Source organism: Silene latifolia, chromosome 8, assembly GCF_048544455.1.
Source record: "Silene latifolia isolate original U9 population chromosome 8, ASM4854445v1, whole genome shotgun sequence".
NCBI classification, from domain to species: domain Eukaryota; kingdom Viridiplantae; phylum Streptophyta; class Magnoliopsida; order Caryophyllales; family Caryophyllaceae; genus Silene; species Silene latifolia.
Window position 1 is genome coordinate 108,482,789 of NC_133533.1, and position 21,459 is coordinate 108,504,247.

The 21,459-nt window shown below is 35.3% G+C and overlaps 1 protein-coding gene and 1 long non-coding RNA gene across 3 annotated transcripts; both read right to left on the bottom strand.

Moving 5' to 3' along the window:
- Window positions 1-795: 795 nt before the first annotated feature.
- Window positions 796-2,447, bottom strand: LOC141595704 (uncharacterized). The gene is made up of 2 exons (XM_074415669.1): window positions 2,438-2,447; window positions 796-1,325 (listed from the first exon to the last, which is right to left on the bottom strand). The coding sequence occupies exons 1-2, from the start codon at window positions 2,445-2,447 to the stop codon at window positions 796-798; spliced, it is 540 nt and encodes a 179-aa protein (XP_074271770.1).
- Window positions 2,448-5,610: 3,163 nt separating this feature from the next.
- Window positions 5,611-13,767, bottom strand: LOC141595840 (uncharacterized). Of its 2 annotated transcripts, XR_012522312.1 has the most exons (11): window positions 13,337-13,767; window positions 11,749-11,871; window positions 11,613-11,655; window positions 11,084-11,218; window positions 10,897-10,952; window positions 10,703-10,775; window positions 10,542-10,604; window positions 10,317-10,456; window positions 10,074-10,172; window positions 9,308-9,457; window positions 5,611-6,018 (listed from the first exon to the last, which is right to left on the bottom strand). It is a non-coding gene; the product is annotated as an uncharacterized LOC141595840 (long non-coding RNA). The 2 variants fall into 2 exon arrangements; XR_012522311.1 differs by lacking the exon at window positions 10,074-10,172.
- Window positions 13,768-21,459: the final 7,692 nt, after the last annotated feature.

Consider the following 21,459-nt stretch of genomic DNA (forward strand, 5'->3'; position numbering starts at 1 on the left):
GCACTTTTCTTAGACATGTTAGTTTGCTTACCCTTAATGCAACTAACACAAGTATCAAAATCAGTAAAGTCTAAAGTATCAAGTACTCCATCTTTTACTAATCTTTTTACCCTCTCAATGGAGATATGTCCCAATCTCCGGTACCACAATATAGAGGAATTCGCATTCATAATACAACGTTTTAAACCAGCATTGACAGTTCAAGACGATATAAATTATCAGACAAAATACCATAACCAATAATTTCAGAATTTCTGAGAATACTGAATCCAGAGTCTGAAAAATTAAAGGTAAAACCCAAAGGTACAAGTCTTGATACTGAAATCAAATTTCTAGAGAAATTGGGAACATAAAATGTCTTTTCCAAATGCAAAATAAAACCACTACTTAATATTAAACTGCATGTCCCAATGGCCTCCACATGTGAACTAATCTGGTTTCCTGAATAGATTGAAAGTTCACTGCCCACTGGTTTCCTTAGGTTTGTCATACCCTGCAAGGTATTCGAAACATGGATTGTAGTTCCAGAATCAATCCACCATGTATTATGATTAACATTAACCATATTAGATTCATAACAAACAAACGCATGAAAATTACCTTTCTTCTTTAGCCAAGCCTTAAACTTAATGCAGTCTATCTTCATGTGTCCCTTCTTTTTACAGAAGAAACACGTAGACTCCTTCTTAATGGCTGGCTCAGCTGAAATCTTTCCCTTTCCCTTATCTTTAGTGTGACCCTTTTGCCTCTTTGAAGAAGAAGCAACAGTGAGGTTCACATTTTCACCTTCCTCCATCAACAATCTGCCCACCTCTGAACACACATGGCCATAAGTTCATTAATTGACCATTTATCCTTATGTGTGTTGTAAAAGATCTTAAAAGGAGCATATTTTGGAGGAAGAGTGCATAAAATGAAGTGCACAAGAAAAGTGTCAGACATGGTAACCTCCAAAGTCTTAAGTTGGGCTGCAATATCTCTCATGCGCATGATATAATCACGCACACCTTTAGTCTCGGTGAGCCTCAAAGATGAAAACTGTATTATTAAGATACTAGCAAGAGCTTTATCAGAAGTTGCAAACTGCTCATCGATGGCCTTAATTAGATCTTTAACTTTAGTATGCTGATCGACAGAACCACGAATACTAGCACATATTCTGGTCTTTATGAACATAATAGAGAGACGATTAGATTTCTCCCACTTTTCATAAAGATCAATTGCTTCTTTAGTGCTTTCTTTAGTTACTTTAGGTAGTTCGTCTTTCCGAATAGCATAATCAAATCTAACCATCCCAACTGCAGTATCATTCTCTCTTTCCAGACCTTATAATTATCACCATTTAATTCAGGAATGTCAAATTTAACATCAGTAGAACTCCCAGGTAAAATTGCTGCAAATATAATAAATAACATGCTTATTACCAAAGTTGAGACTTTAAAATTTATCATGTTTACCAATGTAAATCATGCTCAAATATGTATCTAGAGACATAAAACTTGCCTGTGGGCTAAAGTTCTACTCAATTAGATACATAAAAATTTAACTTTATGACAATACTATCAAATCATATACATCTCTTAACTCCTGTGGGTAGATTAAGAAACAAGATTCAATATATTATCCTAATTAGTCATACAAATACATATAACAAGATTGCTGTGGGTAAGTCTCATTATATTACATACAACTAATCACAATTAATGTTCTAGTTTTCATATGTGATTCCAAAATAAATTTTAATTAACTAGAGATGCTGTGGCTAAACTCTAACTAATAAAATTTTAAATCACTTGACATTAACTTTTGAAACTTTAATCTATATACTCAACTTTATGTATATAGGAAAAGCCATATGACCAGAAATTTTAATTGGTCTCACTCTCTATACATATGATCATAAATAATTCCAAAAGTATAATCAATCGCAATAGCACAATACTAATAATACTACGTATTCAGATCAGTACCACGCAAATTGGTACCACAAGCACAGACCGAATGGGAACGGTATAACCGTATAAGTTAACATGATTATTGATTGTGCAAAAAAAACATTGAAATCACCATGAAAATAGCAAACAAGATGCTGCCAACCAAAGACATGTAATGACAAGTGCTCACTTGAAGACTACAACACCACAAAGTGGCACAATTTGCCCATACATTAATTAGTTATTTTTCTCTAACTCCTTGTAGATAGACGTAATAGGGAATCAGACGAAATAGATGCAACAATGATCCCAACAGATCGAAAATCCAGTTCGCAGCATACAAGATCGGCACGGAAATTTAATTTTCATATTCAAGCAAAACAGAGCCGATTACTCGCTTTGATACCAATTGTAAGTTTTATAGTCTAAAACAACATGTTCTAGTCTCATAATGAACATGTATAAATTGAATGCGGAAGCGATAAAAGAGATCGATTACTTACCTCCAGCCATTGCTTGAAATAATTGATCCGTCTTAATGAATAACCCAATTCCTTATGCCCCAAATCTGACTTAGTTTCCAAACCCTAAGCCTCACAATTTAGATGGTGTATTTTCTTAATGAGGTAGACTTGATGAACTTTAATCAGAATAAATATGTTCCCATTATATAGACTCAGAGTCAACTGAACAGTTTCCTAAATTGTGAGTGATAACTTATGGGAGTCAATAGTGGAAACAGAATCCTAGGTAAATTTCACCATACAATGGATCAACTTAATTTCCATAAAATAACTTAATTAAATATTAATATAATACTTATTTGATTTATGGAAATATCTTACACGACCCTCAGAACCGACCTTGAGTCCAAGTGTGATTAAACAAATGAATTTTACATAACTATTTTTCGATCCATACTAACGAAAATGTAACCATGTTTAGATAAAAAAAAGGTTATCAGAATAATTTTCTAAACTACCCTCTTTGTCACGATCATTTGTTATCTAATTTTATTTTGGAGGCTTAATTAATTGTTGTTCTTTCTATTTTAGGAATATATTTGATGAGCAAATTGATCATCACACTTAAATTGGTACACTTGTTATTTAGTAATTGATTTTCGATAGTACAATAATTTCGAGGAGTCCGTAAGCGACAGAAGAAAGAACATGTTGCTTAAACTCGGGTTCTCTTTAACTTTTTCTGTTCGTTTTCCTCACATTGAAGACATTTGTCATTAGTTATTTCATTTGTAGAAAGTGTTAAAATACGATGTTTCGTTCTCAATAAATGTTGGTCAATATCGCATTCCCTTAGACTTTCGCCCTACTATTATTAATGAATGAAACAAAATCTTGTCGACAACTCGACATATTGTTTCGAAAGACGGTTTTAATTGACCCAGTATCAAAATAAGCAAATTTGCAATTTTTAATTTACTTGCTAACATGATATCATACGCAATCCAAATTCCAAAGAGTAAGTTTCAGGTAAAAACGGCTTATAATAAATAAATGCACAAATAAATAATGTCAAACCATATAACAACTTTAAAATACCGTTCACGAAAAATCCTAGCCTTCATCAATCAAATTTGGGGATCGACTATTGATCGATGGTAAGCCCCAAAAAGCTTTATTTATCAATTTTTAGTATGAAACTTTATGAATTAATCAATAAAAGTCTCTCTTTTGGTGAGATCCGTTTGTCTGTCTCTATGTTCGGAGTTTTTTCAATCCTTATTTTTCTAGGTTTTAGTTCTATTGGAAATATAGAAAAGAGCGCTTTGGTCGTTCTTCTTATGGTGAAGATGCGGAAGATCAGTTTCATAAAAGATCGTTATATGGTATTACATATGTTGTCAGTTTGTTGGTTGCACTCAATTTGGTCAGATGAAATTGTCTCTCGTCAAGGCTCAAGATCCTATGATTCTCTTGTAAAAAGCTGTTTGCGGCGATATGATAGAGGACGTGCTTTGGAGCAATTCAAGTTTACCGATCTTTCTTTGAACAAGATTTTATTTTATTTGATTCTAATCGAGTTGTATCCGTTCAAATTTGTCACTTGTTGTAGATGTCCTATGACTATTTATTAATGAATTGATTATTTCTTTCAAAAAAAAAAAAACATATAACAACTTTGACGTCCTTATTACAAAAAAAAGTGGTGACTGATAGAAGTTATTTTAATGGAATTATTACTTAGTTGTATAATAACACATATATAAAACGATTTTATACAATAATTATTGTAATTGTAATTAAAAATGCCTATTCGATTGTAGCCTTGACTTAATGGTTCCCAAATTGCTTTGGCTTGGCTGCTAAGAACAACACAATAGCACAGACAAGTACGATCCTTCTTATTTTATACTAGGGTTTGGGTTACCCCTTTCCCAAGATAGACGATATAATATAATATAATACGATGGGCTCTATTAGTCTGTTACCCCCCTCAAGAGGGAGCATACAGATTACAAATGCCCATCTTGCTTAAGAATGCTACAAACTGAGAAGCACCAAGAGGTTGGGTAAGTATGTCAGCAAGCTGATCACTGGTACGAACATAGGAAGGCGAGACAAGACGACTTTATTATTGATAATATAATATTGTGCAAGACAATAATATTGACTATATTCTCATCTAATAGTACTTGCTCAAATCTTAACCCTAGATCTACAATATACTTCGTACTATCTTATTATGCAAGACAATAATATAATACTCCCTCCACACACCTATTTTCACCCCATTTCATTAAAATATACCTCACATATAATAGAGAAATGAGGTGAAAACTTGTGTGGAGGGAGTATAACTTATACGATAAGATAAATGGTATATTGACTATATTCTCATCTAATATACCATATCTCTTATTCCTTCCTAATATTGACCGTCTAATCAAAATCATTCGAACTCATAATTAGTAGCGAAAACTTGTGAACTAAAAACTTCTTAGTTAACAGAAAATGTCATTTCCGGCAAATAGTTTACATTTGCTTTATTTTGTGAGGGGAAAATAAAGCAAATGTAGATTATTGACCAGGAGGGAGGGAGTAGTTATCAAGAAAAAAACACCACTTTTACATTTACTAGTCGTTGCGCCGCGCCCTCCCGGGCGCGGAGCCCCAATTTGACAAACCGCTGTCATGATGCTTACGTTAATCGCTTTTAGTTTATGTGTGTTTCGCCTTGGAATGGCAGGCAAATTACTTCACGAAGTTAGACTCTACCATTTAGCAGATAGAACGACAGCCTTACACTACTACCTTGGGTAGGCTAAATGCTATAGTATAGCATTAGTGCAAGGACGTGCAAGATTTTGAGAGAGATGAACAGCTTGTAGCTATCGGGCGCAAAACCGCGTTTTAGAAAACAGTTTGAGAGCACACATGCCAAGTTAGCAGCATGAATTCTGGATAATTGTTTATCCGACGGTGAAAGGATGCATTTGAATAGAAAGGGATGTTTCCCATCATCTGCCCGTAAACGCCAGCGGAACGAAGTAAGCATGCAAAAAAAAGTCTGATAATGCAAAGCATCAACAGTACTTAGTCTTAAAATATTAAGCGAAACGCCTATGACAGTAAAGCGCACACTTTTTTTTTAAAAAAAAATTCTCGTGCAAATTGAAATAAAGAATGAGATAATAGCGGACGATCAACACAATTTGCCTCCCTAACAGGCGAGATGCCGCAATCTGTCTAAATAGTACGAACTATTGTAGAGTAACATGGGTGTATTTGAAAAAAAAATGTATCTTTCCTAAACACACAAAGCAATATGAATGTAAGACCTCAACCTTGGAGAATAGTACTAAACACGCAGAATAGCTAAAGCATCAGAATGCCTTGCAAACTTATATTTCTCTACACTATAAATAGACCAACATAGAACTCACAGTTTTAAAGCATTATAGCTTACGCATTCAAAAAAAAAAGTAAGTGTTATAAACTTGGGCAGCAATAAAGAGCCTACCCAAAATATTGTAACGCAATAAAATAATTACTACAACACAATCTCACAAGCGGCATTCAATCGTCTGAGTAACCCCATATCTTGCATCAAATCTGTCATCCTGCACATTAATAGTAAAACTGCTTATGTTTCATTTAAATTGTTAATACATTCTTTATATTAGCAATATTACGAACTAACTCGGAAGAGTCAGGATAAACCACAAGTATCAGACCATGACCAGAATAAACGAAATCCAACATATCAATCCCCAAACAAACAACAAATTTTTTCTACTCCTTCACTCTAGTTCACACTACCATTTCTTTAGTTTAGAACTGCAATTTTATTCATATTTTATGAAAGTTTCATAATCATAACTTCTTAGAGAGAGATATTTTATAGTGGCTACCTATCTATTTAGTTGACTTGCCTCAATAATATGTACTTCATACTTGTTTCTTAGTTTCTTAGCGACTATTTCAATTAGTTTACATGCTCTAAACTCTAAACTTTAAACGACACCATCCCTAAAACTCAACCCTTATACCATAGACAAGAGGGTGCCAAGGTTACTTAAACTACCGACCTATAAGGTAAATACGAAAATCCAATTAGAATCCGGGCTACTTCCTCATTTGGTATCAATGAGCATTCAAAACCATAATGAACAATTAAGTCTAAATTACATTAATACACGTAAATAGTCAAAAAAAAAAAAAGAACTATGTGGTGGAAAATAAAAAGGAATGATGAGTAAATATTACTTGAATCAGAACGATAAAGAAATTCATTTTGCTCTCTTTCGTTCTTCCTGGCAGCTCGTCTCAAATGGTTCAAGAATGGCAAACCAATTCAATTAGTTCTAATAATGAAATTGCATAGGTCATATAGCATATGTGGCCGATTCACCCTATTTCATGATCTAATAGATTCTAAAGCTCTTTGGCCGTCAAGTTTCAAATCAGTAAATTTTCAGTTAGGACTAAATTATCATTAATATATTCATCATATTATCATTAATATATTCATCATTTGAAATATGTCGAGGTTTTAAAAAGTGTCAAAAACGTTCACACTGTTCAAGTGGTTTGCCATTCTTAAACACTTTTTAGGGTTTTTCTAATCGTAGGGGCCACTCCAAAAGCCATTCGAATTCCATCTTACAAAGTAACAAAACTAATAAGATTATCAAGTAGGTGTAGGTATTGCAATATAGTTCAAAGTCGTAATAAGCGTAACTAATAAGATTATCAAGTAGGTGTAGGTATTGCAATATAGTTCAAAGTCGTAATAAGCGTATCCTATTGCCTTCTCTAGATTCATCCTCGTCAACATCTATATAAGGTTATGGTGCTTGTCCTCTCTCTACCTCCCTCCCTCTCTCTCAATATAACCAAAACCAAATAGAGTTTCTCTCAAATTCAGCCAAGCCAAGACAACATATCCCTCCTTCCTTCTCTCCTTCATTCCCTCTCTCCAATCTGAACAATAAAAAAGAGTCATTTTCCCTTCCCCTCTCCAACTCTCTCCACCTTTTCCTCTCAAAGCAAACAAAAGCCAAACAAACATTAGTTGTTCTCCCTCCCGTTTTTGTGACTGTGATAGGTATGCACCTAGTCCCATGTAAGTAGGTTTTAATGATGGACTCACCACATATGTGAAAGCAATTTGAACAAGATTAAACATAGACACTCTACCTCCCCCACTATATCCCTCCGTCTCAACCCTCCCTCGTCTCCCCACCAAACAATAAGCATATCCTACAAAATTAACATCACACCAATCTGGAGAAAACTATTTGTGAAATTTAAAAGTATCTACTCAGTCATATATATCCGATTCAGACCCATGTCCTCCAACAAAATCTCAAGGCTTGGCATTCACAAAAAAGAGTCATTCTCCCTTCCCCTCTTCAACTCTCTCCGCCTTTTCCTCTCAAAGTAAACAAAAGCCAAACAAACATTAGTTGTTCTCCCTCCCGTTTTTGTGACTGTGATAGGTATGCACCTAGTCCCATGTAAGTAGGTTTTAATGACGGATTGACCACATATGTGAAAGCAAATTGAACAAGATTAAACATAGACACTCTACCTCCCCCACTATATCCCTCCGTCTCAACATTCCCTCGTCTCCCCACCAAACAATAAGCATATCCTACAAAATTAATATCACACCAATCTGGAGAAAACTATTTGTGAAATTTAAAAGTATCTACTTAGTCATATATATCCGATTCAGACCCATGTCCTCCAACAAAATCTCAAGGCTTGGCATTCACAAAAAGATTAACTTTCAGACTAACTTACACCTTCTCAAGACCACAACAAAGATTACAATGCGGACTAAAAAGACACTCAATGTCCTTTTAAAGAACTTGCCACAAGATTACAAGTAATGACAAGACTCAATAAAGGCTTTGACTCCTTTACCCTCCTCATCCTCCCCTTCCCTCCTTTCTGCCTCCCCCTCTCCTCATCCACCTCCCCTTCCCCCTCCTAAATAAATGTAGCATCTTTGAACATGAAAACCTTACACCACACATTAACCACGGTGATTAAACTCTTACCTATTTAAAAAAAAAAAAACAGCATATAATTAAGAATCAAAACTCACAGAAAATAAATAAGATGCTAACTGATTGTTTCATTAACTCACTGAATGCAAAATCCAAGGATTCTGGTGGGAAGTAAATAGAGTGTTAGAAGGAATAATTAGTTCAGAGGTACATCAACTACAACATGGGCGGTGGTGAGAATGATAGAAGCAAGTGAGTCGGTGGGGAGTAAATATGAGTAACAATAAAGGAGAACAGACAGAGTTGCACACGAGGAGGAACAAGAGAAGGAAGCGAGGAAGAGGGTTGAACCTCCTCCCCATTTTCTTTCTCGTCCTACTCCCTTCTTCCGTTTCCATCCGTCACCGCATCATCCTCCTCACCTCTTCCCCTTCCCCCTCATTCTCTTTCCATCCTAACAAGCATTTTCTTCGGCACGTAATGTTCTTTTTACTCGAAAAGCGGTGACTTTTATACTATTAATTTTTATCAACCATTTGAAGACATGGATTTCAAGTCAACATTTAAGCATCTTTCTAAGCATCCAGCCTAACAAGACATTTTTTTCAGCACGTGTTGATCTTTTTGGTTGAAAAGTTGTGACTTTTATACTATAAATTTTAGGTTCTAGTCCTATTTTTGTCACTAACAATTGTTTGATATTTAAAACCATGCACATATGAGTACACAGACAGACTATCTACACTGCATGCAGCAACACGATTACCAAAATCCTACCTAGTATTAACTAAACAAAACCACAATAATATCAAGCAACACAGATCACTAACCATTGTCTCATATTTTAAGACGGTCTTATACAATAATTTAGCCAAGGTTGTAAAACTAATACCTGAATCCAAGTGATTATCTAACTCTCCATTATAAGGACCATCAGAATGATGTAAATCCTCAGCAACAGGAACAGATGAGCACATAGCATTATGCAAAGCTTACTGAGATGTTTCACCCACCAATTTCTCATGCTCTTCTATATCATCATCTGTTTCATCAGAAATTTCACGATCCATTAATTACCAACATCAAATCACTGATTCATACAAACAAAATGCCCAATACATACTAAAAACAACAACCAAATTTAACTCTTTTCCTCTCTTAGCAAACTGAACTCTTTTCCTCTCTTTATCTCTTAGGTTTAACCAAATACTGCTAAGGTCACTTAAAGTGGACTCTATAGTAATAATAATACATAAACCTAGGATCAATCTCAAAGAAAACAGATAATAACAAGTCACATTTATCATAATGGTAAATTAAGAAACAATAAAATTGCCCGAGTTAGCCATAAAGAAGTGAGATAAATAACCTCAATATGAACTATAGAAATGTATGAAAATATGGCATTGGCCATATTTGGGCTGCTCTCTGTGCCATTCAAGCCTATAAAGTCTGGTCATGGATATGCAGGGTCCAATTGAATGGTACCGAATCCAGAAATCTACTATAGAGTCCACTTAAGTGACCCCAGCAGTATTTCCTCATATTTAGATGTTAAAAGAGAACGGAACAAGATTCAACCCGACCCATGATAGTCTGGAATCAACGTCACGTTTAAAATTAGGATACTAATTTCAAAATTCAACTCTCTAACATACCACACAATAAGAGAACGTTGTTTGGCAGCTTCTTGATGACCTCATAACATGGGCCAGTAAATCAATACTAAAGATATTCTCAACAGACACAACGGAACTCTGGAAAAATTCACAAAAATATACATACAATAAGATCAGAATTCAATATCAAGGGAGAAAAGGACCACTATAAGTTAGTGGCCTACCTACATTTGCACTCACGTTGATGGGTGTTGAAGTTTTCTCCAAGTACTGAACACTCACCTTGCAGCCATATGAGTTATCCTCCAATGGGGCAACTTTTTCATCTGAGCTTGTTGTACCAGTCTGATAATAGATCCTCCAAAGTGAAACCACTTATATCATATATCAGATGCAAAGACTATCTCTAGGGGCACAATAGCCTGTGACATAATGTTACAGTTTAATAGATCAGCACAGAACTAACTAAACTGAAACCATGAAATTTAGAAGGTATTATGAATTTACATGATATGTCAATCTTGGTGATGAAAGCCTGAAAGGTTAGCCTGTAATCACAGTCGACGACGTCTGCATCAATGCCAATCTCCTCATCAATAATCACCATCTATAAATTAATGAAAAAAATATACAGGTGAATGGCAAAGCTAGGAATTGAAGTTCCAAACCTGTAAAATCCAATAAACAGACACAGGTCACGAGAGAGAAAAAGCAACTTCAGATCCGGAACGACCATGTTTTCTGTAAAAGAGGAAGTAAATTAGGCAACCAAAGATAAAAGAAGATTTTAAAATATAGTCGATCTTCAGAAACAGAGCATCTACAATATAGTCAATCAGCCAAAAGAAGCACAAATAGATACCTGATTAGGATGGAGGAAAGATCTTCTCACGCTATTATCTAAGGCTGTCCAAACCCCTGTAAATTGCAAGGTGGCATTTATAAAACTGTAAACATAGATGGAGAAAACATAGTAGTGAAGTATGCAACTATTATAGCCAAATTAAGGAAGAGGATCATGAACATTACTACAAAAAAAACTCAATAACCTGACGAGTTCTTTAATGGGATAGATAATGTCTCGGTGAGGGGATGGATAGATGATCAGAGATTAAAAAGATCTATTTTCCATTTAATCGGTCCACCTTTCCTATCATTCATTACTACCAAAAAAGTCATGCCATCTGTAAGCACCAAACCAGAAGACACGGATCAAAATACTAAGCAATAACAAGCAATAAGATGTAAAAATGCTAACAGGTACATGCTATTCAAAATAAAAACAGCCAAGACGAATTAAAAAAGGCAGGGTTAAAAGTAATAGCTGTGGGATCACGATCAACTCCTCCTGAAGTTGACAGTGCAGATCTCAAGCAAATCCCAAAACACCGTATATAAAAAACTCAATTTTAAACATCGTGAAATGAAGGAAACCAAACCAGCCCTAGTAAATAAAGAGCAGTAATGCAAAAAACACAAGATACCCCCAACAAACTAAGAATAAAATAGTAAACGATAAGATATAAAAACACAAAAGAAATCATGAAAAACAAAATTAATTAGGGTGAGAATCAATACCTCGCATTCTGACCTCAAACTCTCACTACATAGCCCGATACAACTACAACCACAACAATTTCAATCTACATAAATAAAAGCAATAGAAGGAAGTGCATAGCACAAAAACAAAATTAATTAGTGTTAGAATCAATACCTCGTGTTCTGAGCTCAAACTCTCACTCCGTATCCTGAGACAGTCACACAACTGCAACCAAATCAACGGCTATGCGAGAAAGTAGAGGTGCACAAACACCTTCAAGTGCCCAGATCTATAAACCTAAAGGGTATTAACAAAATCTCAGTTGTAGAAATGGTTAATATCGAACACAAAAAGAGGTACGCCGTAAAAGGCTCAGGCGTAAAAGAAACACAAGTCCAAAGTATCCAACCTGACATATAAATGCCGGTTAAGGAGTAGACACAAAGAAGTGATTGCATTTCATCATCAGAGGCATCATCTACAAGGGATTTCGATGCAGGCCAATAATTACATAATACAAGGGATCAATTTGAACAATACCACATTCATTTGACACTTGATTTCACACTTCGTTGCTATAATGTGTCATCCATGTTTGTTTTGTCATTTTACGACTTTGTGGCCTTATAAGTGACCAAATTTTAGATGTTGGCTAAAGGTATTCAAATTCCTTGTATTTCAGCATGTATATTGTTTTGATCGAGCGTTTGAATGGTAGATTTCTCACCCTCGTTGGCGGGTACAGGCCAACAGATAAGTATCCACGTTGGGCGGTGATTAATTTCAGCTGGTGGGTATGGGTATTGGGTACCGGTCCCCATGCCTAATTATTGTGAAATTAAAATTCTTAGTTGAATTCCAATGGTTTCCATTCAAATTGAATCCCAACATTGCAATTTCTAAACATGGATTCAAGGAAACAAAATCATTTATGAGTTTTAAGGATAACTTGAGTAACATGACTACGGGTGTTGTTTTGACATATGGAAGGGTTTTTCTTGAATTCAAATCTCAAATGTCAAAATTAAACCATCCTAGCTACTCCACTGCCCTCGTTCAAATCGTACATGGTGACATTGCGAAAGGACACTAAATTTTGAGATGAATTTGCAGCATTTGCCTTATTGTTGTGTGCTGTTTCTTGACATTTGAAATTGTATTTTCCAATTATCAACATCAAACATGTAAAAAGAATAGTATCAAGGTTTAATATCACATATGGTCCTCCATTATAATGAAAATGTGACAAACATTACTTTCTTTTTCTTATTTTCACAATTAGTTATTGATGGTTGCCTTTTAGTCATTTTATTATATTTCGCCTCTATCAATCCTTCATTTTTATCTCGCTAGGCTTCTCAATTGATGAGTGGGAGTATCAAGGCTTCAAAGAGCTCAGATGTCAATAAAGCTATTATACAGTTATCAACTTACTAACCCTAAAAGGTACCTGAGCCTCAAACTCTTTCACTTTGTTTTATTATATCCGATTCAACCGCATCAACAAAACTCAGTCAAAATTTAGCGTCAATTAACAAATATCAAGCCCACACAAACAAAATCTAATGAAATGTTACCCAGAAAAAGTTCACAAGCACACATCTTAAACAAAATAACAATCACTAAAGTTAAATTCAAAAATTACCCAAACAAGAGCTAATCACGGAAATGACACAGGTAAAATAAAATTAATTATAAAGGAGTAATTGCGATGCTAATTTGAGGCTGAAAATGGAATTGAAAGGTGGCTGTAGAACCTAACCTTCTGTCAGGTTTTCGTAACCTTCAACAACAAAAATTGATCCGCAACATAACCATAAAACTCCAGCACCTCCGATTCAACAGCAACAAAACTCTACAACTCCAGCACCTCCGATTCAACCGCAACAAAACCCTACAACACCAGCAACTCCGATTGATCCGCAACAAAGTCTTATAATCTGAGCAGCAATCCAAAACAACCGAAATCCCCAATTTAATTGTGAACCATAGTCCATAACCCTAATAATTTCTGACATTGAAGTGATCTGGGAAATTAGGTTGGTTCAAGTGATAAATTTGCGATGGGATCCGATTATTTGAAGCAATTTGTGTGAGATTTGTGAAGGTTTATTAAAAGAAGTGAATTTGGGAAGGATTTAGAGAGTAGTATTTTTATGAGAGAAGCAAATGAGTGTTGAAGGACGAAAAGAGAGAGAGTGATGAAGGTCGAAGGATAGGTTAACTTAGAATGAAAGGGTGAGATTGAGGGTGAGAGATCAACGGTGTACATTGCTTGTTTACTATTCATCGCTACAGTACCCGAACTTCTCTCTTTTTAAAGGGTAAGGATACAATGTGTTGATCGTTCCTAAACCGATCTATGTTATAAATTTGACAGGGTTATGTGCTGATGTACTTCTCGTCTTCTGTAAATATAACATGCATTGTGCCGTTCAGCCGTTGTGCCCAGAAGGATTGAAGGAAAAATGATTATCGAACCGATTGTTTTTACAATTAGATGGAAATAATGGAGCTCATCATAGTAAAGTCAAAGAGTTAGTTTTAAAGTTGCTGAAAAATTACTTAGCTAGGTTTATAGCTAAATAGAATACAAACTATAGAATACACCGTCTTACAATGTGAACTAGTGTAGATCCCCGTAATACAACACGATATTTTTTAGTTTTGTTTTATAAAGAGACATTCTCATTAAATTAATTGTCTAAATTAACTATATCTTTAATGTTATAATGTACTAATATAATCTTAGTAAGAGGTAATAAATGAAAGTTTATTACCATCAAAAGATACTTTAAGTTAAATTATTTTTGTCTTAAACCATTTTTACTTTACTATAAAAATTAACTCTATAATGCTATATCATTGCATGAAACTAATTTATACTGAGTATTAAATTACAATTAAGTGATGTAAAAATGTAAAATATAATTAAAACGCCTATAAACCTTATAACAAAAACAGGTAAAAACAGTATACCACGCACTTAAAAAGACAATTTACGAATAATTAGACTAATATTTTTTTTATTTTGAATTAAAAAAATACATAAATAAAAATTGTTACGTCCTAAAAAATATACACCATATTTAGAGTGTAACTGATGAAGGATAATATAAGAAACAGATTTACGTAATTTTAGGGTGTAAGTGATGACAATAATTATGTTAAAGACTGCATAAGAAGAGGTTTGCAATTTTACAGTGTAACTGATGAAAAATAATATTTATGGAAATGAAAATGATTGGGGAATAAATTATGTATTTTAATGAAAAAGTCATAAATATGAATTTTAATTAGAAGATTAGAGTTTAATTATAAAAATATATTAATTGAAAAGATAATAATGTAATGATTTTTTTTACTTATTACCTTATTTAGCTAGATGCCTTTTGGAGGGAAAACTAAGAGAATTTTTATTCTCTTAGTAGTAAAAAAAAAGGGGGATTCTTGGTTAAACAATAAATTTTGCTTCAGATGGTACTATTTTCAAACTAGAAAATGTTACCATTTTTTTAATAGAATGTAATCATTTATTAACAAAATGTTATAACTAAGTTGTCACTTTTTACTCTGAAAATAATGGTAACGTTTTATCAGAAAATAGTAACATTTTATCATAAAATAGCATATTTGGTCTGTCTTATTTCAGACTGAAAATAATCCGTCAAAAATAAGATTTTGCCTTGGTTAAATACTCAGTTTATTAATGTCAATAAATGAGTGTGTTTATATTATAAAGAATCCTCACAACTTTGTAAGATGGTGTTAAATGATAATTAATCATAAACGTCTTCCTGACGATCAATAAGATCGCTACGTACTATTACACCGTGCCAAACCCATTGAGGAGAAGAGAGTGACCACTTTACAAGTTTAAGGTGGTTTCATCTCAAAACTAATTGACATTGGGTGAAATAACTCCTTGTCTTATTAAGTGGATTACAATTCTCCTTACTTCTCCAATTTGGGAGAACAACAACTGATTCTTCACACGCCCTCGCACTTGTAAGGTCTCTTTTTCGTTCGATAGAAAAGCCATTATTTTCGAACATGTTTCGTCGGACGGGAACGTTATCGCTTTTCGGATCCGCCAAATAGTGGCCCAGTTTTACCTTTCGTCGGATGAGAACGTCATTGCTTTTAGGACCCATCTTCGCCTCACAACCCAAGACTAAACCTTGGGCTCTGATACCATGTTAGATTCGTATACGGGCCTAGGCCTCAACCATCCAGGAGGAGAGCATATCCACATTACTAGTGCAAGTAGCTTCCATCCCAAAACCAAATGGCAATGGGTGGAGTAGCTGTCCCAGTACGACCTTCAAACGGATCAAATAAAAGTGTATAATACAAGGTTTTCGGGATTCCAGGGTCCTTGAACAATAAGGTCCATAACTCACACAGACAGCTCCTTGGGTTAGATTAAGCAACCACACAAACTTTCAAACAAAACAGAAGATGTTTGAGGGTGCCAGTATACGTTCAACCAGCCTCAGACGAAAATATGATACACGTGAACGGTGGATTAATACTTGTTATTTGGCGCTGACATCGAATATGGCAACTCATAAAGCGACCCAGGGTGCGTGGTAGAAAAACCGGAAGAAAATGAAACGTAACCTAGTCCGACTCCTAAAAGGGCTTAAATTGAAGTCTATAATACAAGGTATTCAGAATTCTAGGATTCCGGAACAATAAAGTTCATAAATCATACAAACGGCTCCTTGGGTCATATAAAGCGGCCACTCAAATTTTCTAATGAAACAGAGGACGTTTTAGGGTGCCGGTATCCGATAAATAGGCCTCGAGCGAAAATCGGAGACTAGTGAACAATGGATTAATACTTGTTATTTTGCGCTCAGATCAAATAACACAGCTCTTGAAGCGACTCCGAACATGTCGTAGAAAAACTAGGAGAAAATGAAACGTGACCAAGTACGACCTCTCAAACGACTCAAATTGATGTGTATAATAAACGGTTTTCAGGATTCCAAGGTCCTAGAACATAAGGTCTATAAATCACATAGACGGCTCATCGGGTCAGATAAAGAGGCCACATAAATTTTAAAATAAAATCGAGAACGTTTGAGGGTGCCAGAATGCGATAAACCAGACTCGGGCGAAAATCGGATAGTGGTGAACAATGGATTAATACTTGTTATTTGGCGCTGCGATCGAATAGGCAACTCCTAAAGCGACCCTGGGCATGTGGTTGAAAAATCGGGAGAAATCAAAAGTGACCTAGTAAGACCTCTGAAACGGCTTAAAATGAAGTGTACAATACATTGATTTTAGGATTGAGGATCCTTGAACAATAAGGTCCATAAATCACACAGACGACTCCTTGGGTCATACAAAGAGAACACATAAAATTTTGAAATAAAATAGGGGATGTTTGAGGGTGTCGGTATGTGATTAACCAACTTCGGACGAAAATCGGATAGTTGTAAACAGTGGATTAGTACTTGTCATATTTAGTGCTGACATCGCATAGAGCAACTTCTAAAGCAACCTATGCCGTGTCGTAGAAATATTGGGAGAAAATGAAACGAGATCCGGTATGACCTCTGAAAAGGCTCAAATTAAAGTGATACACGGTTTTCGGGATTGCAGAGTCCCGTAGCAATAAGGTCCATAAATCACACAGATGGTTCCCCGGGCCAGATTAAGCAGCCTCATAAATTTTCAAATAAAACAGAGGATTTTTTAGGGTGCCAACATACATTAAACCAGCCTCGGGCGAAAATCGGATAGTCGTGAACAATGGATTAATACTTGTTATTTTGCGCTGAGATCGAATAGGGCAACTCCTGAAATGACTCCGGACGCGTGGTAGACATAGCGGAAGAAAAAGAAACATGACCTAATACGACCTCTCAAATTGAAGTCCATAATACACGATTTTTAGGATCGAGGGTCCTGGAAAAATAAGGTCCATAAATCACACAGACGACTCCTTGGGTCATATAAAGAGGGCAAATAAATTTTGAAATAAAACAAGGGACATTTGAGGGTGCCGGTATGCGATAAACCAGCCTGAGGCGATAATCGGATAATTGTGCACAGTGGATTAATACTTGTTATTTAGTGCTGACATCGAATAAGGCAACTCCTGAAACGTGACCTAGTACAACCTCTCAAACGTCTCAAATTAAAGTGTATAATACACGGACGGCTCCTAGGGTTAGATAAAGCGGTCACCCAAATTTTCAAATGAAACATGGACGTTTTTGAGGGTAGATCTGGCAAAATCAACCCGACCCAAAAAGGCTAACCGGGACTCGAAATCGACCCAAACATTAACACCCGAAGCCTGAATTGACCCGGCTTTACCCGAAAATCACCCCAGCTTTCATGGACCCATAACAAACCCGATCCGCAATGACCCGTCTGAAAACACCCAACCAGAAAATGACCCGACAAAACATAACTTTAATTGACCCTAAAAAACTTGAAATACGTTTTTTCTCTTAATCATTGACCGAAAATGACCCGGCATGATACAACCCGACCCGTTTGACCCGAAAATTCCTTGACAAACATACCCGAAAAGACCCGACCCAACCGGAATTAACCCGGTAATATAAGAAACCCGAGCTGACCCGACCCGAATTGGCCTGACCCGAACCCGACCAGAACCCGACCCATTGACCCATTTTCCCAGGTCTATTTGAGGGTGCCCATCAATACTATATATTAATTCCAGAAACCAAGGGACTTCAATGTAATTAAAGAAAGTTATACAAATTAATTATACTATATAGTTTTAAATCACTAGCACCGTGTGATGGACCCGATTGAGGGATCTCAATGCAAATATTACATAGTTTGGGTTAAAATTAAATTATATAAAAGCTTGATAATTTTCCTAAACATGGTTAATTTCCATAAAATAAAATAATTAATTAAGATGGTCAATTTCCTTAAAATAAAATAATTAATTAAGATGGTCAATTTCAAGGAGACTAAAGGAAAGAAGATGTTTAGTAATTTTCCTAAATATTTATAGAAGACTAAAAGATGGTCAATTTCCTTAAAATAAAATAATTAAGTAGCATAAACATGCACATTTATGGTATTAATTATTATCATCATAAAATTATATATTAAATTTAAAATCTATGAAATTTTATTAAACTTTATTGTTTATTAGATTTATATATATATTTAAATTATTTAACATACAAAAATATAATAAGTAGGTTATAAATAATTCAAGCTAGATTCCATAATATATAAATTGCATAATTTTTTCAATTTGATTTAATGCATATATGCAATATATTTATATAAATATATAACCCTCTTAAAATTGCATGCCTAAGTAATAAAAGTAATTTCACAAGAAATAAAAGAATTGTAGTAACATTATTGGATATAGTTATATGATAGTAATTTACTCATTTGAATAGTAAAATTAACAATATTATCAAGGAGATTAGTGAGAGGGGTAGAAACAACAACAGGAGTAGTGAAATAATCAATATTAATGCGGCAATAGTGAAAGTAACAATAATTACGGCAGGAGTAGTGAAATTATCAATGTTAATGCAACAGTAGTGACAGTAACAATAATTACGGCGGGAGTAGTGAAAGTAACCAATGATAATGGCCAAGTAGTAAAATGTTATTACTATGTGTCATTAGTAAGAGTGAAATATTAATAGCAGAAGTAGTGAATTTGTCTCAAAATTTATTTCATTGTAATTTTAGGATATGTTATAGAAAAATATATTAATGATAAATTTATGAGTTATGCAACTTTAAACACTTTAATTTAATGAAAAAAAATTTAATGGTAGGTAGAGGTAGCCCGGGCGAAGCCGGGCACCAATACTAGTACACGATAAACCAGCATCAGGTGAAACTCGGATAGTTGTGTATGGTGTTCTAATACTTGTTATATAGTGCTGACATTGAATAGGGAAACTTCTAAAGTGGCCGCGTGGTAGAAAAATCGGGCGAAAATGAAATTTGACCTAGTACGAGCTCTCAAACGGCCTAAATTAAAGTGTATAATACACGGTTTTCAGGATTCAATGGTCCCTGAACAATATGGTCCATAAGTCACACATATGGCTCCTCGGGTAAGATAAAGGAGCAACATAAATTTTCAAATAAAACAGGGGACATTAGGTATACGATAAACCAGCCACGTGCAAAAATCGAATAGTTGTGAACATTGCATTAATAATTGCAATTTGGCGCTAATATCGAATAGGGGAATTACTAAAGTGACCCTGAGTGCATGGTATAAAAATCGGGAGAAAATGAAACGTGGCCCAGTATGACCTCTTAAACAATCGGCTTCAATTAAAGTGTATAATACACGGTTTTCGGGATTCCAGGGTCCTAGAACATCAAGGTTCATAAAACATACAGACGGCTCCTCAGGTCAGATAAAGCAGTGAGATCACATAAATTTTCAAATGAAACAGGGGGCGTTAGAGGGAGACGGTATACGCTAAACCAGCCTCGGACAAAAATCGAATAATTGTTATAGTGGATTAATACTTGTTATTTAGTGCTCACACCGAATAGGGAAACTCCTAAAGCGACCCTGGCCACATGGTAGAAAAATCGGGAGAAAATGAAACTTGACCCGGTACGTCCCCTTAAACGGCTCAAATTAAAATGTATAATAAACGATTTTCGGGATTGCATGGTCCCGGAACAGTAAGGTCTATAAACCACATAAACGGTTACTCCGGTTAGATAAAGCGACACACAAACTTTCAAATGAAACAAGGGAAGTTTGAGGGTGTCGGTTTACGATAAACCATCTTTAGGCGAAAATCGGATAGTGTTGTATAGTTGATAAATACTTGTTATTTAGGGCTGACATCGAATAGGGATACTCTTGAAGAGAACGTGGCCACATGGTGGCAAAATCAAGAGAAAATGAAACGTGACACAGTACGACCTCTCAAATGGCTAAAATTAAAGTGTATAATACATGGTTTTCGGATTTCAGACCCTGGATTAATAATGTCCATAAATCACATAGACAACTCCTCTGGTCAGATAAAGCAGGGACACAAAATTTCAAATGAGACAGGGGACGTTTGAGAGTGCCGACATACGATAAAGTAGCAACGTGGGAAAATCGGATAGTTGTGTACGTTGGATTAATACTTGGTTTTTAGTGTTGAGTTGCTGACATTGAATATGGAAACTTTTGAAGTAGCCGTGGCCGCGTGGTAGAAAAATCTAGAGAAAATGAAACGTGATTTAGTAGGACCTGTCAAACGGCCCAGATTAAAGTGTACAATACATGGTTTTTAGGATTTTAGGGTCCCGGAACAGTAAGGTCCATAAATCACACATACGGCTCCTCTGTTCAAATAAAGCAGCAACACAATTTTTCGAATAAAACATGGGACGTTTGAGGGTGTCGGTATACGATAAACTAGCCTCCAACGAAAATCAGATAATCATGAACAATGCATTGATACTTGTTACTTAGTGCTGGCATCGAATATGGAAACTCCTAAAGCGACTCTGGCCGCGTGGTATTATTGTCGGGAGAAAATAAAACGTGACCTGATACGACCTCTCAAACCGCTCAAATTAATATTTATAATACACAGTTTTCAGGATTCCTGGGTCCTGAAATAGTAAGGTCCATAATTCACATATACGGCTACTCGGGTCAGATAAAGCAGCCACATAATTTTTCAAATAAAACACGTTACGTTTGAGGGTACCGGTATACGATATACCAGCCTCGGGTGAAAATCGGATAATCGTGAACAATGGATTAATAGTTTTTATTTAGTGCTGACATGGAATATGGCAACTTCTGAAGCGACCCTGGCCGAGTGGTACCAAAATCGGGAGAAAATGAAATGTGACCCAGTACGACCTCTCAAGCGACTTAAA